This window comes from Pristiophorus japonicus, chromosome 1 (assembly GCF_044704955.1).
Source record: "Pristiophorus japonicus isolate sPriJap1 chromosome 1, sPriJap1.hap1, whole genome shotgun sequence".
Lineage (NCBI taxonomy): Eukaryota > Metazoa > Chordata > Chondrichthyes > Pristiophoridae > Pristiophorus > Pristiophorus japonicus.
In genome coordinates, this window is record NC_091977.1 from 198,964,782 (window position 1) to 198,982,415 (window position 17,634).

Below are 17,634 nucleotides of genomic sequence, written 5' to 3' on the forward strand. Positions count from 1 at the left end.
CAATTATTTTGCTTCGGTCTTCACAGTGGAAGACACAAAAACCATGCCAAAAATTGCTGGTCACGGGAATGTGGGAAGGGAGGACCTTGAGACAATCACTATCACTAGTGGGGTAGTGCTGGACAGGCTAATGGGACTCAAGGTAGATAAGTCCCCTGGTCCTGATGAAATGCATCCCAGGGTATTAAAAGAGATGGCTTAAGTTATAGCAGGTGCATTCGTTATAATCTACCAAAATTCTCTGGACTCTGGGGAGGATTGGAAAGCAGCTAATGTAACGCCTCTGTTTAAAAAAGTGGCAGGTATCTATAGGCCGGTTAGTTTAACATCTGTAGTGGGGAAAATGCTTGAAGCTATCATTAAGGAAGAAATAGCGGGACATCTTGATAGGAATAGTGCAATCAAGCAGACGCAACATGGATTCATGAAGGGAAAATCATGTTTACCTAATTTACTGTAATTCTTTGAGGATATAACGAGCATGGTGGATAGAGGTGTACCGATGGATGTGGTGTATTTAGATTTCCAAAAGGCATTCGATAAGGTCACACAAAAGGTTACTGCAGAAGATAAAGGTACGCGGAGTCAGAGGAAATGTATTAGCATGGATCGAGAATTGGCTGGCTAACAGAAAGCAGAGAGTCGGGATAAATGGGTTTTTTTCGGGTTGGAAATCGGTGGTTAGTGGTGTGCCACAGGGATCGGTGCTGGGACCACAACTGTTTACAATATACATAGATGACCTGGAAGAGGGGACAGAATGTAGTGTAACAAAATTTGCAGATGACACGAAGATTAGTGGGAAAGCAGGTTGTGTAGAGGACACAGAGAGGCTGCAAAGAGATTTAGATAGGTTAAGCGAATGGGCTAAGGTTTGGCAGATGGAATACATGTCGGAAAATGTGAGGTCATCCACCTTGGAAAAAAAACAGTAAAAGGGAATATTATTTGAATGGGGAGAAATTACAACTGCTGCGGTGCAGAGGGACCTGGGGGTCCTTGTGCATGAATCCCAAAAAGTTAGCTTGCAGGTGCAGCAGGTAATCAGGAAGGCGAATGGAATGTTGGCCTTCATTGCGAGAGGGATGGCACGGCCAGATCAGCCATAATCTTTTTGAATGGTGGAGCAGGCTCAAGGGGCTAGATGGCCTACTCCTGTTCCTAATTCTTAAGTTCTTATGTTCTTATTTACACAGTCATTGTGACAATATGTGGACTCCGTTACCATGCATAACTCTCACCTATATCTAAAAGGGTTCCATGGGAGTTCACTCAAGAGAAACCATAACATTTTAACATGAGCTTATGCTGGTAAAAGGAATCATACATGTTAACCAAGAATTCTAGCAAAAGCAGATCAACAACTTCAAAAACCTGGCATAGCCCAAAAGAATGCTGATAATCTACAACAGCCCTGAACCAAGTAATTACAATGAAGGTTCAAAGGGACACTGAAATGTCATTTAAACTGCAGGTAAACACACGAGTGCTATTCCTGTGAGTCCCTGCAACATGACCCCAGGAATGCAGCAGTGGGTAATGCTTTTGTAATGGTCTTGGTGACCTTGGTGAAAAATTGGCCCTAATATTCTTTGGCCCGGAATTTGCAGTCGGGATGACTTCGAATTGGCAGCATTTGCCATCATTCTGCCTTTGAAACTGACCTCAACTTCGGGATTTGGCACATGCGGAAATTCTGAAGTTACGGTCTGCCATTCACAGCTCTGAAACCGTCTGCGCCATGCCTCCCAATCTGTGTAATCAGCCAAATCAGGGAAACTGATGAAAATTCGGCTCTTCCACAGTAATTCCCCACTAAAAGTTAGACCCAAAGGGATTAGGTGCACCTGGGGTTTGGATAGCATTATTACTACTAAACAAATGTTAAGGGCCTGGAAAACTAATTTTAGACAGCTTGTTGACATCGGAGCAGTTCGCACAAAGGGATCCTCATTATAATTCGTTGATTTGAATTGAAGGTCGGAAAACCGGAAGTTCTCGACACAGGGATCGCGGGATTCTTGTGCGAGGTGTACTTCGGGACCAGCAGCAAACACCTTCACTTCGCCGCTGACCACAAATTCCGGGCCTTCATTCATATTGGAGGTGTATGAAAGTATGAAGAGACAAAGGGGCTGAAATGCAGCCTCCCGATAAGGTCTGTTACCGCCTGAAAGCGGCGGCCACACGGCGATGTTGAAGGGCCGACGATTTTTTGTCGAATGGCCGCCAGTCGCAAAATGCTCCTCGGTGGTTTTTCCAGCGGTCCGCACCGCTGCTGCCGAACCCTCCTAAGTGCGTCATCAAAGCGCACACTGCCGATCTCCCACCCCGCAAGCAAAATTCAGCAAAAAAAATCTAGCGGCCGCTGGCCGGTACCTCTGACAGTTTTTTTTGGTCAGTGCACTGTGTTTGCATTGTATGCAAAATGGCAGTGCAGCCACCATTAAAGGGGAGGGCGCACTGCCGCGGCCACCATCTTACTTTTTTTGTCGGTCAACTGCCAGGCCGCCCCAACAATTATGCTCCCTGGTTCAGAAACCCACCCTAGTGGCTCAGTCGACCTAACTAAAAGAATCACAGAGCACGCAGCGGCTCTCCCCTTTAAGTGAAGGGGAGAAACCTGGTGACGTGCTAGCGTTAAGACTTACAGCAGCGGACACTCCATCATCCCCATTTCCGCCCCTCTTATGACGGACACTCCGCTTTCTCCCCCACTTCCACCCTCATTATGACCGACTTCCACCCCGCTGGAAAAAAAAAGACAAGGAGCTGAATTTTGCGCAAGAGGCCACTGCATTCACCGCAGCGGTGAAAACACAGGAAAAATTATAGGTGCGACCCATTTCCGGCAGGGGTGAACTTCAGCGACAAAACGTTGAAGGCACAAGGTGTATTTTTCGGGAGATTTGGGGGCATGGCCCCACTCCCAGAACATTTTAATACTTGACACTTTCTACATGAACATGAGCGTTACATTTATTCATCTATAAAGAGATATTTGCTGAGTTTATTTGAGAAATATTGCCTATTTGTCATTTGGGAATTAATTATTTATCTTTACAGGTTTGGAGAAGTTGCCTCAATGGGAGAAAATGTTTAATTATTCTTTTAAATGCTTCATAGCATATAAGAGAATCAAACCTGGACCATATAATCATTCCAGACAGAGCTACATGCAGCAAATTTGGAATTGTACACATTCTTTCCAAATGCTGTCCTTACCTGTGTCAGCTAATGATGCATTTCTAGGATGGATCAGGGAATAATTGCCTGGAATATCTTGAATTTTGTTTACTCTTAAACACATTGGGGTCAAAATTGCCCTCAGCGGGAAATTGGGGAGGACACTTCGATTTTTCCAAAAATGTAGCGCCCGGCGGGAGTCAGAGGCAAGAGACGGAAAATTCAGGTCTTTAACTCTGACACCGCTTCCCAGCGCTTTGGGATGCTTTTGGAGGCAGTGTAGGGGCAGGTTTGCATCAGTAGCGGGGCAGTGATGACATCAGTGCGATGCAGACTTGCCACGTCACACTGACATGTCACAACGTCCTTCCCCTTCACTTAAAGGGAAGGGACGCTGCGAAGCCTACATGAAACTCACTGAGCTACCAGAGTGAGGTTCGGCTGGGCCAGTGGCCCGCCATCTCCCTGCCTGTTGGCGGCCTGGCCGAACCAGCGGCCGCCATTGTCGGGCCAACACAGGAGTCGGTCGACAATTAAAACAAAATGGCAGCCGCGGCGGTGTGCCCTCCCCTATAAGGGCGGCCGCGCCACCCAGCCACTAGCAGCTTCCTGCCGCGCGAAGCTGTCGGGGGTACTGGCTGATGGTGGCCCTAGCCGGTGGTGGCCGCAGGGCAATTTCCCCCACGGGACGAAAAAGGAGTTGTCGCCAGGTGGTAAGGGGTCGGCGTGCGGCCGACAACGGGTCGGAGGGCCGGATGGGGCAGAAAATTGGGGTGCGGCAGAAACCCGTTTCCACTGTCCCCGGCCCGAGGGCATTTTCACATGGGTCAGCCCCGCCACCTGCTCCCGGTCAGAAAGGCCTTACCGTCCCGTTACGGGTCTTACATTTGATTATTTTGAATCTAAAGTTAGGAAAAATAAAGTGACTTTTGACTTGTCAACAAACCTGCAACAACCAGCTTTCTCAAAAGCTCCCTCAATGGTCGCCCGAACCCTTTCATAGCAGCATTCTCTCCCTTCCATTCCTTTCCCACACAGTCCAAACACTTTATCCCCTCAACCTCCTTCCCAATTCACAGAGACACTTTACACTCCCTGGACACAGTTCACAGACACACTGTGGTCCTTCCTTCACCCAGATCACAGCTATTCTCTTTCCCACACCAACCCTCCCACATCATACTGGCGCTCTTCCACTGCCCCTCATTTCAACCTAGCATGCCACCCACTGCCCCAGTTTAAGTTGGCACTCCTCTTCTCCATTCATCCAGTTCCAGCTGCCACTCTCCGCCCCACCCCCCGCCCCACCGCCACCACTCCCACCTCCCAGCAGTTGAAGGCGGTACTCTTCCTCCCCTCCAATAATCACAGTTCATACTTCTAGTCTCCTTTCAACCCTTCAGTTAATACTGGCAAGTCCTTTGCCCCCATGTCATATGTGACTTTTGTCACCACCCCTCCCCCGTGTCATGCCTAATCTTGCAAGAATTCCCACCCGCAGTATCCAGCAGTGTCCAATCTCTTACACCAGCAACAAGAAGTAAGAGTACCAGAATAGTGCTGATTGGGTGCAACACAGTTTGTGCTGATTTTTGACAGCAAATGTGGACAAATAGAGTGCCCTCAAAACAATGACTGTTAAATGCAGACAGCTGACATGTTGGAGGAATACTGCTTACATGTATATGTGGCAGATTTACATTGACACCAGAAAGGTAGTGCAGTAGTCTTTATCTTTGATTTATCTTTCTTCCCTTCCATCCTCGCTGGAAGAGCCTGGTGCCAATAACTGGATTAATTGATGTCTTCCGAACAAATCAGAAACCATACATGACATTACTCTAAAAGGGTTTAATAAAAGTTCACTCAATAGGTTTCAACATGTTTGCAGCATTAATCTTTCAAGGTGAAGAAATACTCCTTACCTGCATAATCTGGCAGGTTTATATTGATTCCTGCTTGTATGAGGACACGGAGCAGGTTTACATTCCCGTTCGATGCAGCTTCATGCAACTTTGTCTCTCCATAAATGTTCCTTCTATTCATAATCTTACGGAACTTTAAGATAGAACTGTTGGAAGCAGATCGAGTCAGGATAGGTTCACCACCTGATAAAAAATGGCAAATTTAAAAAAATTAGTATTTTATACTGGTTAGAAATTAATACAGTACTGGATTTGCGGTCAGCGGTGAAGTTTGCTGCTGGCCCCGAAGTACGCTTAGCACAAGGATCTCACAATCGCTGGGTTTTCTAACATTTGATTCAAATCAACGAATTATAGTGGGGATCCCACTATAAAGATGGACAAACCATTTTTTTTAAATTAAGGGGCCCGTTTTGAGTGTGTTTACTGCCGTGATGGTTGAGGTTGCCTCTTGAGCAAAATTCCGCTCTTTGTTTTTTTTTAATTGGATCCGGAAGTCGCTTTTAATGGGGACGGTTATGCGGCGGTGGCAACATTAGAGGGGCGGAAGTTGGGGACGGTGCGGAGTGGCCACTGTGATGAAATCATCACGGCGCATGTCACCACGGCTCTCCCCTTCAGGTATAGGGGAGAGCCTGCACGATCTTTAAACTTCGGTCTACTGGGCCACCAGAGAGGGTTTCGGTTGGGCCAGCGGCCTGAAACCCAAGAGGGGGTGCCAGGCTGCCTGTTGGCGGCCCGGCCGAACCCAAGGACTAATTGTTGGGCCAACATGACAGTTAGCCAACAAAACAAAACATGGTGGCAGCGACAGGGCATCCTCCCCTTTAAGGGGAGCTGCACCGCTATTGCAGAAGGCCTCAGCCTCACTGGACTAAGGCGAAAAAGCTTGTTTTGGCACCGCCGGGCGGGCCGAAGACTTTCATGGTGGAATTTTGCCATCCGGGGGAGAGCAGGGAATACATACTATGAAAACACACTTAACACGGATCGACAGCAGTGGAGTGGTGGGGGGTGTGGGGTCGGGGGGAGTGAGGCACCGCTGGAATAACACAGGAGCGGAATTTTGATAATGGCGGCCATTACACGAAAACTCGACGGCCATTGCACTCCGCAGCATGGCCATTGCTTTCCGGTGTTAAGAGGCCTTAAGGAAAGGGGCAATTTCGGCCCATAAAAATTATGGGGCTGAAATTGGTGAAGGCCGCCAAGAGACCAGGCGGTACTTGCCCAGGAAGATTCCTCTAAAAGAGGTGGCAGTATCGCCTGGCGGCCAAACAATCTCGGCAGCAAAGACTCTTGCCGCCCAAGTGTCGCCGAGGATGGAGTCGGGCCCAGGGAGGGTGGGGGAGCTGAAATGAAAAATCATAGCAAACCAAAAAAAAACACCCGAACACCTTCAGGGGACCCCATCTAGGTAAGTCGCTGTAAAAAATTGTTTTAAATATGTTCACTAATCTTTTTTTCCATTCTTCATACCTATCGTCGGGGTTAGAACAGCCTCCATGCAGGGGTCCTTCCCCCTGCTGGCGCCGACTCCCGCCTGTACAACCTGGCAGCTCAGCAGGCGGAAGACCACATATGTTATTTGGCCGGGGTACTCCCCTCCCGCCCGCTCCAACCCAAGTGGAAAATGGCAAAGAGAGGAAAACGGCAGGAAAATTCAGCGGCAGTCGGCCACCAATATCGGGGCCATGATTTTTAATAGTTTATTATTTTAAAATTATTTTTAATAAAAAATGGACAAATTTCAAACTGCACAAAATTAAAATTAGTTTTTCATGCCCCTAACATTTGTTTAGCAGTCAATACGCTGTTAAAATCCCTTTGGGTCTAACTTTTAGTGGGGAATTTAACAGCGTAATTACTGCAGAAGAGCTGAAGTTTTCATCAGTTTCCCTGATTTGAGTGATTACACAGATTTCTGTTTCTGTTTTTGGGGGGTGTTCCACAGTGCAGCCTGTGTTGGAGCTGTGAATGACATACCGCAACTTCAGGATTTCTACTGTGCCAAATCCTGAAGTTGCGGTCAGTTTCAAAGGCGTAATGAGAGCGAACGCTGCCAGTTTGTCGTCATCCCAACAACGAATAGTGTTTTATAACAATTCCCTACATAACTGCAATATTAAACAGATAGGATTCTTGTAGGTTTAAGCAGAGACTAACAAGCAAGCTAGCTTAGTTAATTGGGCAGCTAGTAAAAACTAGTTCCCTAAACAGGCCAGTGGTAAGTCAGCCAGGAACAGTATAAAAAGAGGGGGCTTGGTGCAGTCTTGCTCAGAGTGCAGCGGCGGGTTAGAGTGCAAAGGTAAGAGTTTGGTAAGTGGGAGAGTTCGGCAAGTGGGAGCGGGACATGTTGCTTTGTCTTGTTTTCCCCACCAGTGTTGACTCCCCGACCTGCGAAGAAAAGAAAACGAAGTGTGACGTCACAGCAAGAGGTTCGGGGACGTCGAAGCGGCCTATAAAGGCCAGCTGGTGCAGCTGCAGCAGGAAGAGAAGGCAAAAAAGTAGAAAGAAATCGAAAGGCGACATCACAGCCAAGGGGGTAAGTGATTGGCTGGTGATTGGTGAGTAGTTTTTTCTTTTTCTTTTCTTTATCAGTAAGTAACCTTTAGCATTATTGTTGCCAAATTAAGTTAATCTAGGAGTTAAGTAATTGCAGGACAGCTCAGACACGTGTTATGCCCCTCCTGTACTATGTGGGAAGTCAGAGACGCTTCCAGTGTCCCTGACGACTGCATATGTGGGAAGTGTATCCGGCTGCAGCTCCTGACAGACCGCATTGGGGCACTGGAGCTGCGGGTGGATTCATTCTGGAGCATCCACGAAGCTGAGAATTACGTGAATAGCATGTTTAGTGATTTGGTCTTACCGCAGGTAAAGGTTACACAGCCAGATAGGGGATGGGTGACCAACAGGAAGAGCAGTAGAAGGAAGGTAGTGCAGGGGTCCCCTGCGGTCATCCCCCTGCAAAACAGATACACTGCTTTGGGTACTGTTGAGGGGAATGACACATCAGGGGAGGGCAGCAGCAGTCAATTCCATGGCACCATGGGTGGCTCTGCTGCACAGGAGTGTGAGAGCTATAGTGATAGGGGATTCTACTGTAAGGGAAATAGATAGACGTTTCTGTGGCTGCAACCGAGACTCCAGGATGGTATGTTGCCTCCCTGATGCAAGGGTCAAGGATGTCTTGGAGCGGTTGCAGGACATTTTGAAGGGGGAGGGTAAACAGCCAGTTGTCGTGGTGAATATAGGTAGCAACGATATAGGTAAAAAGCGGGATGAGGTCCTACAAGACAAATTTAGGGAGCTAGGAGCTAAATTTAAAAAGTAGGACCTCAAAAGTAGTAATCTCAGGATTGCTACCAGTGCCATGTGCTAGTCAGAGTAGGAATCACAGGATAGCTCAGATGAATACGTGGCTTGAGGACTGGTGCAGAAGGGAGGGATTCAAATTCCTGGGACATTGGAACCGGTTCTGGGGGAGGTGGGACCAGTATAAACCGACGGTCTGCACCTGGGCAGGACCGGAACCAATGTCCTAGGGGGAGTGTTTGCTAGTGCTGTTGGGGAGGGGTTAAACTAATATGGCAGGGGGATGGAAACCTTTGCAGGGAGACAGAATGAAGTAGAATGGGGGCAGAAGCGAAAGATAGAAAGAAGAAAAGTAAAAGTGGAGGGCAGAGAAACCCAAGGCAAAAATCAAAAAGGGCCACATGACAACAAAATTCTAAAGGGGTAAAGGGTGTTAAAAAGACAAGCCTGAAGACTCTGTACCTCAATGCGAGGAGCATTCAGAATAAGGTGGACGAATGAACTGCGCAGATAGCAGTTAACGGATATGTAACTGGCATCACGGAGACATGGCTCCAGGGTGACCAAGGCAGGGAACTCAACATCCAGGGGTATTCAACATTTAGGAAGGATAGATAGAAAGGAAAAGGAGGTGGGGTGGAGTTGCTGGTTCAAGAGGAAATTAACGCAATAGTAAGGAAGGACTTTAGCTTGGATGATGTGGAATCCGTATGGGTGGAGCTACGGAATACCAAAGGGCAGAAAACGCTAGTGGGAGTTGTGTACAGACCACCAAACAGTAGTAATGAGGATGGGGACAGCATCAAACAAGAAATTAGGGATGCGTGCAATAAAGGTACAGCAGTTATCATGGGCGACTTTAATCTACATATTGACTGGGCTAACCAAACTGGTAGCAATGAGGTGGAGGAGGATTTCCTGGAATGTATTAGGGATGTTTTTCTAGACCAATATGTCGAATAACCATCTAGAGGGCTGGCCATCCTAGACTGGGTGATGTGTAATGAGAAAAGAAAAATTAACAATCTTGTTGTGCGAGGCTCCTTGGGGAAGAGTGGCCATAATATGGTGGAATTTTTTATTAAGATGGAGAGTGACAGAGTTAATTCAGAGACTAGGGTCCTGAACTTGGGGAAAGGTAACTTCGCTGGTATGAGACTTGACTTGGCTAGAATGGTCTGGCGAGTGATACTTAAAGGATTGACGGTGGATAGGCAATGGCAAACATTTAAAGATCACATGGATGAACTTCAACAATTGTACATCCCTGTCTGGAATAAAAATAAAACAGGGAAGGTGGCTCAACCGTGGCTAACAAGGGAAATTAAGGATAGTGTTAAATCCAAGGAAGAAGCATATAAATTGGCCAGAAAAGGCAACAAACCTGAGGACTGGGAGAATTTTGTAATACAGCAGAGGAGGACAAAGGGTTTAATTAGGAGGGGGAAAATAGAGTATGAGAAGAAGCTTGCTGGGAACATAAAAACTGACTGCAAAAGCTTTGATAGATATGTGAAGAGAAAAAGATTAGTGAAAACAAACGTAGGTCCCTTGCAGTCAGATTCAGGTGAATTTATAATGGGGAACAAAGAAATGGCAGACCAGTTAAACAAATACTTTGGTTCTGTCATGTATTTAACCATCTTGCAATGACATAGTCATGTAACTGTAACTCATGTACACTGTACCTGTACCCTAGAAATGCACACCCTGACCACAGGGGGTGAATTTGCGGGAGACACTCCTCACCTGGGTTTCCAGGTATAAAAGGGGAGGTCCCACCCAGGGTCAGCACTTCTTAGTCCTGGCAATAAAGTTGAAGGTCACGTAGTGACCATGTCTGATATACCTATGCCACATGTGAGTTTGTAGTAAGGTGCAGGGACACCACAGGTTCTGTTTTCATGAAGGAAGACACAAATAACCTTCTGGAAATACTAGGGGACCGAGGGTCTAGTGAGAAGGAGGAACTGAACGATATCCTTATAAAGCGGGAAATTGTGTTAGGGAAATTGATGGGATTCAAGGCCGATAAATCCCCGGGGCATGATAGTCTGCCTCCCAGAGTACTTAAGGAAATGGCCCTAGAAATAGTGCATGTATTGGTGATCATTTTCCACTATCGACTCTGGATCAGTTCCTATGGACTGGGGGGTAGCTAATGTAACACCACTGTTTAAAAAAGGAGGGAGAGAGAAAACGGGTAATTATAGACCAGTTAGCCTGACATCAGTAGTGGGGAAAATGTTGGAATCAATTAGTAAAGATGAAATACCAGCGCATTTGGAAAGCAATGACAGGATCGGTCCAAGTCAGCATGGATTTATGAAAGGGAAATGATGCTTGATAAATCTTCTGGAATTTTTTGAGGATGTAACTAGTAGAGTGGACAAGGGAGAACCCGTGAATGTGGTGTATTTGGAATTTCAAAAGGCTTTTGACAAGGTTCCACACAAGAGATTGGTGTGCAAAATCAAAGCACATGATATTGGGGATAATGTACTGACGTGGATAGAGAACTGGTTGGCGGACAGGAAGCAGAGAGTCGGGATAAACAGGTCCTTTTCAGAATGGCAGGCAGTGACTAGTGGAGTACCGCAGGGCTCAGTGCTGGGACCCCAGCTCTTTACAATATACATTAATGATTTTGATGAAGGAATTGAGTGTAATATCTCCAAGTTTGCAGATGACACTAAAACTGGGTGGCGGTGTGAGCTGTGAGGAGGATGCTAAAAGGCTGCAGGGTGACTTGGACAGGTTAGGTGAGTGGGCAAATGCATGGCAGATGCAGTATAATGTGGATAAATGTGAGGTTATCCACTTTGGGGGCAAAAACACGAAGGCAGAATATTATCTGAATGGCGGCAGATTAGGAAAGGGGGAGGTGCAACGAGACCTGAGTGTTATAGTTCATCAGTCATTGAAAGTTGGCATACAGCTACAGCAGGCGGTGAAGAAAGCAAATGGTATGTTGGCCTTCATAGCTAGGGATTTGAGTATAGGAGCAGGGAGGTCTTACTGCAGTTGTACAGGGCCTTAGTGAAGCCTCATCTGGAATATTGTGTTCAGTTTTGTCTTCAAATCTGAGGAAGGACGTTCTTGCTATTGAGGGAGTGCAGCAAAGGTTCGCCAGATTGATTCCTGGGCTGGCAGGACTGACATATGAGGAGAAACTGGATCGACTGGGCCTGTATTCACTGGAGTTTAGAAGAATGAGAGGGGATCTCATAGAAACATATAAAATTTTGACGGGACTGGACTAGATGCAGGAAGAATGTTCCTGATGTTGGGGAAGTCCAGATCCAGGGGACATAGTCTAAGGATAAGCGGTAAGCCATTTAGGACTGAGATGAGGAGAAACTTCTTCACTCAGAGAGTTGTTAACCTGTGGAATTCCCTACCGCAGAGAGTTGTCGATGCCAGTTCATTGATTACATTCAAGAAGGAGTTAGATATGGCCCTTACAGCTAACGGGATCAAGGGGTATGGAGAGAAAGCAGGAAATGGGTACTGAGGTGAATGATCAGCCATGATCTTATTGAATGGTGGTGCAGGCTCGAAGGGGCGAACAGCCTACTCCTGCACCTATTTTCTATGTTTCTATATACCACACATTGAATAACAGCAGGGCTCCTAATTTTCAGTGACTAAGTAAGTTTAATATTAAATGGTACACTGAGATTTCTGCTATTGTTTTCGGGATCCAATTTCTTTACTCTGTCCATTATTCTTTGAAAATTGAAAATGAGTGGCCTTTATTTATAAATATATTCCTTTACCTATATATTTAATTATTAGCACTTACCACTTTTAAAGCTGAGAATACACAGCAAAATAGTATGCAAGATCTACTTGCTGGAGCTAGATATCTGATATCTAGCAATATTGGATAGGGGGACTGGCCTTGGCTGCACTGGGAGTAGTCCTCTGCTTTGGTAGTTTTTGGGGATGGTATTAAGCTTTGAAAAAGAAAAAGGATTGCATTTATATAGCACCTTTCGGAAAGCGATTTACAGCCAATGAAGTACTATTGAAGTGTAGTTACTGTTGTAATGTTAACACTGGGGACAGTTCTGGATGTTGGTAGCACTGGGGGATGGTCCTGGGATTTGGCAGAACTGTGGTGGGGGTCCTGGAGTTTGGCTGCATGTAGAGGGGCTGCCGTAGTTTGGCTGCATTGGGGTGGGGGTGTATTGTGCTCCACCTCACAGTCAACAAGCTCCCCGTTGGAGTGGAACTAAACGACGGAACCAGTGGGAACCTGTTCAACCTTCGCCATCTCCAGGCCAGGTCCAAGACCACCCTAACCTCTGTCGTCAAGCTACAGTATGCAGGCGATGCCTGCATCAGCGCACATACAGAGGCTGAACTCCAAGTCATAGTCAACGTATTTACTGAGGCGTACGAAAGCATGGGCCTTATGCTAAACATCCGTAAGACAAGGTCCCCCACCAAAATGTCCCCGCTGCACAGCACTGCCCCTCAGTCATCAAGAACCACAGCGCGGCCCTGGACAATGTGGACCATTATCCATACCTCCAGTACGCCAGTGCACCCTTCGGCCGCCTGAGGAATAGAGTGTTTGAAGACCAGGCCCTCAAATCTGCCACCAAGCTCATGGTCTACAGGCTGTAGTAATACCTGCCCTCCTGTATGGCTCAGAGACATGTACCATGTACAGTAGACACCTCAAGTCGCTGGAGAACTACCATCAATGATGTCTCCGCAAGATCCTACAAATCCCCTGGGAGGACAGACGCACCAACGTTAGCATCCTCGACCAGGCCAACATCCCCAGCATCGAAGCACTGACCACACTCAATCAGCTCCGCTGGGCAGGCCACATTGCCAGACACGAGACTTGCAAAGCAAGCACTCTACTCCGAAGTCCTTCACGGCAAACGAGCCAAAGGTGGGCAGAGGAAACGTTACAAGGACACCCTCCAAGCCTCCCTGATAAACATCCCCACTGACACCTGGAAGTCCCTGGCCAAAGACCGTCCTAAGTGGAGGAAGTGCATCAGGGAGGGCGCTGAGTACCTCAAGTCTCATCACTGAGAGCATGCAGAAATCAAGCGCAGGCAGCGAAAAGAGCGTGCGGCAAACCAGTCCCACCCACCCTTTCCCTCAAAGACTATCTGTCCCACCTGTGACAGGGACTGTGGTTCTCGTATTGGACTGTTCAGCCACCTAAGGATTCATTTTTAGAGTGGAAGCAAGCCTTCCTTGATTCCGAGGGACTGCCTATGATGATGATGATGCATTGGGGGTCCTTTGATCTAGTATCACAGTGGAGGGGGAACTTGGGATTTGACAGAACTGGAGATAGAATATGGGATTTGGTGCACTGGATGATTCCTGGTGTCAGTCAGCGGTGAAGGAAAGGGGAAGGTGTGCACCTGAAAGTACTGGGAGGGGGTGGTGTATCTGTGTGTCTATATATCTGTTTCTCTTTTCTCTCCATATATATTCCTATTTGTCTCTTTTTCTGGCACTACCTTTCTCTATATCTATCTTGTTCTGTTTCTCAGATGTCAGAATGTGTAGATTTTCTAACAATCAACAAAAAGCAGGTAATATTTGGAGACTTTGTTTGCTCTCAAAATACTAAAAAAAATAACTTGAATTAGAATGAGGAAAGATACTCTTTCTGACTTTCTCTTTGTCCCTCTACCTTTGGCCTAGAAATTGGATGACCCTGTCCTCATTTTTTAGGTGTGAAACACGCACTTAAGGGTTCATTATGGCAGGTGCGTATACTCCCTCAGTGAAAGTGCATCGCCCTCCATATTCGATAAAGTGCACCCATGAGCATCCAGGATGCCACTTTACATATTCAAAAACCTCACCATAATATTAAAATAAGGGTTGTATGCTGGTTGTAGGACCCTTTTGTGAAATTGGTCTACCCCAGCACCTGACTTGCCACATGATAAACTCACAAAGCAAATCATGGACTTAGCCCTCCAAACAGGTTAGTTACTGGTTTGTCTAGTTAGGATGCTGGTCAACCTCTGGGCCTTTTTTTGACTAGTTACTCCGTTCCTTTACTGACTTGTGAGTTATGAGAATAACGTTTTGATTGTTTGCCTTGCAAATATTGGGTTATCTAACAGAAGGAGGAGGTGGAGCAGCAAAGAAGAGTGGCGCGAGCAGGAGGGGCTGGAAGAAGAGGGAGAAGGAGAGCACTGCGCAGGCGGCCAGGTGGAATGCCATTTCTTACCATGTAACAAAATGCAATTCTAAGTCATTTTATTTCTATAGGTCAAGTGGCCCATTTGCACTCATTAAGGTAGTATTTTTGATTAAATTCAACTAAAATTCAACTGCATTGCTTAATTTAGCACCAGCAGTAAATTAAAAATCAGTGGAGTTGAAAATGATTTATGAGCAACTCAGTGGTGACTGTATAGTTAAACCACCTGTTTTTAAAGGAGCGGAATCTAAATCCTGCAGTGGGAGAGGCGGGAAATTCAAATGCTATGCATGGTATTTAGATACAATTATCCTCACCAGTTTTTGCTGCATTGCTGTGACTTCTACCCTGGCATTGGGCATGACAGCGTATGCTGTTTTCTTTTTCAGCTCTTGAACTCTGACGTGCATTCATTGCAGATATCGTCCTACACTCAGTTTCTGCATTAGCCGTATTTTTACTTCCTTTCTTATCATCCTTTCTAAGAAAAACAGTTGTCCTGAATCAAAGAAATTAACCTGATTACAATAAATATGGTTATGCACATTCATGGGCTTTTAGTGTTTGAAGTCATTACAGTTTCCAAAACAGATGGTCAGGCCGATCATCCTCTGAGTACCTGCTGGGTTCCTGAGATACCTGCACCCATCAGTAGAGAAGATGAGGCATTTCTCTTGTCCCGAGAAAGACCCGCACCCTGGCTGAGCCCTGCATCGGAAAGCAGAGCTGGAAACAGGAGTGCAGCTGCAGACATGAGAGACTTGCAGCTGCGCTTCTGGCCACTAACATCGAGGCCTTTGTAGCAGCCAGAGAACCCAAGGCCTGAAGATCATCTTGTGGCTTCAAAACTTGGAAAGCATTCAATACTTCATTGCGCTCTTTGATCTTCGGGCTCCCTCAGGCCCCTTTGAGGATTCTGGCACTGGCCCTTGAGCCAAGTTTCTTCAAGTCGCCCTTTGCTGGGGCACCCAAAGGACAGTGAAAGAGCAAAGTGAGGTGAGGGCTGGCGAATTCCCCCCTTGCTTCCACAACATTGAAATGCTAGGTCTGCATCGACTGCAGCTCCAGTGAGGTACCTTGGAGGAGCCGCAGGAGATTGTGGAGCGGCACAATACATATCTGACAATGGATTTCCATCCCTTTTTCCTCGTCATTGCAGGTGGGGCCAATTTCCCAGGCACAGTGAAGAGCAAAATGCAACCTCACATGATGAATGTGAAACGGATACCTTCATTATATTATACTTATTGTTATTTTAAATTACCAGCAATTTGTGATCAAAATAATTCTGGCCATATGCTTACTACAATGGGGGCAACTAAAATATGTTGGCCTTGACATTCAATTGTGCAGCATAAAGTGGGCGCTTAATGGTCCAATATGGTGAGCACCATGCGCACACTCATTCTGCGATGGAAGTGCGTTGCCCACCATATTGGATCGGACTCCTCCATCGGTGTCCAGGGTGCGTGCCGGAAGTATGGAAAGGGCTCATTATAATATTTAAATAAAGTTCGTATGCTTGTTATGGGAGTCTTTTGTGAAATTGGGCTACTCCAGCACCTGGCTCTCCATGTGATAAACTCATTCAGCAAATCATGACACTAGCAGGCCACAAGGACCCTGCAGGAGTGCTATTTAAAGCGCTCATCCCTCCATACAGGTTAATTGTTTGTTTTTTCCTTTTAGGCTACTGGTTAACTTATGGGTGTTTTTTGCCGAATGTTCTGCCTTCTATAATTTAATTCTGACTTATGCGAACAAGTTTTTTCTGGTGCTGGAATACTTCTGCAAAATATATTTATTGCAGTCATGGGTGGTCTGGTAGGATTGTCTTTAGGGCTGGAGGACGAGGGGAGCAGCAAAGACGATGAAAGACAGCAAAAGTGGCTAGGAGAAGAGGGAAGAAGACATACCCACAGAGAGTCTTCAGAGAGCACTTCTCCAACCTGAACTCCACATCACCAGCTGGGCATCTTTCTCAAGAGAAACGGATTTCATAAGAAGATAAGATATAGGAGCAGGATTAGGCCATTGGCCCCTTGATCCTGCTCCGCCATTCAATAAGATTGTGGCTGATCTGATCTTGGCCTCAACTCCACTTCCCTGCCTGCTCGCCATAACCCTTGACTCCATTATCTTTCAAAAATCTGTCTATTTCCACCTTAAATATATTCAATGACAATTTCCCTCAATGTTTGCGACCACAGACAGCGCATCATGCCTGGTTTCCTGGCAGCAGTCATGATTCATTCATCCTATTCGAGTCCCCTGTGCCGCCTTTGTTCCGACCAGCGATCAGATCACAGGCTGGCTACTGGGTCCTATCCCCTTCTGACATGACTCCTGTCAGGAAGCCAGGCATTGACACAAAGGTAACCTACAATGAGAGCCATGCTGCCACTAGAAATAATAACATAAGAAGTAGGAGCGGAAATAGGCCATATAGCCCCTTGAGTCTCTGCCATTCAATAAGATCATGGCTGATCTTTGACTTCAACTCCACTTTTCTGCTCTATCCCCATATCCCTTAATTTCTCTGGACTCCAAAAATCAATCTATCTCAGCATTGAATATACTCAACGACTGAGTATCCACAGCACTTTGGGGCAGAGAATTCCAAAGATTCACAACCCTTTGAATGAAGAAATTCCTCATCTCAATCTTAAATCGCCGACCCATTATCCTAAGACTATGCCCCCTTGTTCTAAACTCTCTAGCCAGGGGAAACAATCTCTTAGCATCTACCCTGTCAATCTCCCTCAGAATCTTATATGTTTCAATGAGATATAATTGAGCAGACTTTGCTCAAACAACACTTCCGCTGCCTGGACCATTCAGGAGATGCTTTGCAGTACAACCCTGAATGTGTATCCAGATTTGTAGTCGTGTGCTGCATGCTGCATAATGTTGATATGAGGACCAGCCCTTACCACCACTTTAAGGCAGCAAGACGTCTCGGAGGAGAAGGTGGAAGAGCAGCATAAAGAGGAGGAAGAGCAGGAGCCA

The 17,634-nt window shown here is 46.4% G+C and overlaps 1 protein-coding gene across 1 annotated transcript in view; it reads right to left on the bottom strand.

The window, feature by feature from the left end:
* The window catches only part of LOC139260133 (ankyrin repeat domain-containing protein 31-like), a 294,522-nt gene that overhangs the window by 172,701 nt on the left and 104,187 nt on the right, over positions 1-17,634 (bottom strand). Inside the window, exons 9-10 of the mRNA XM_070876378.1 lie at positions 14,943-15,124; positions 5,112-5,294 (exon numbers count right to left, since the gene is read on the bottom strand). Coding sequence (XP_070732479.1) covers positions 5,112-5,294; positions 14,943-15,124 — 365 coding nt within the window. The remainder of the gene's footprint in view (positions 1-5,111; positions 5,295-14,942; positions 15,125-17,634) is intronic.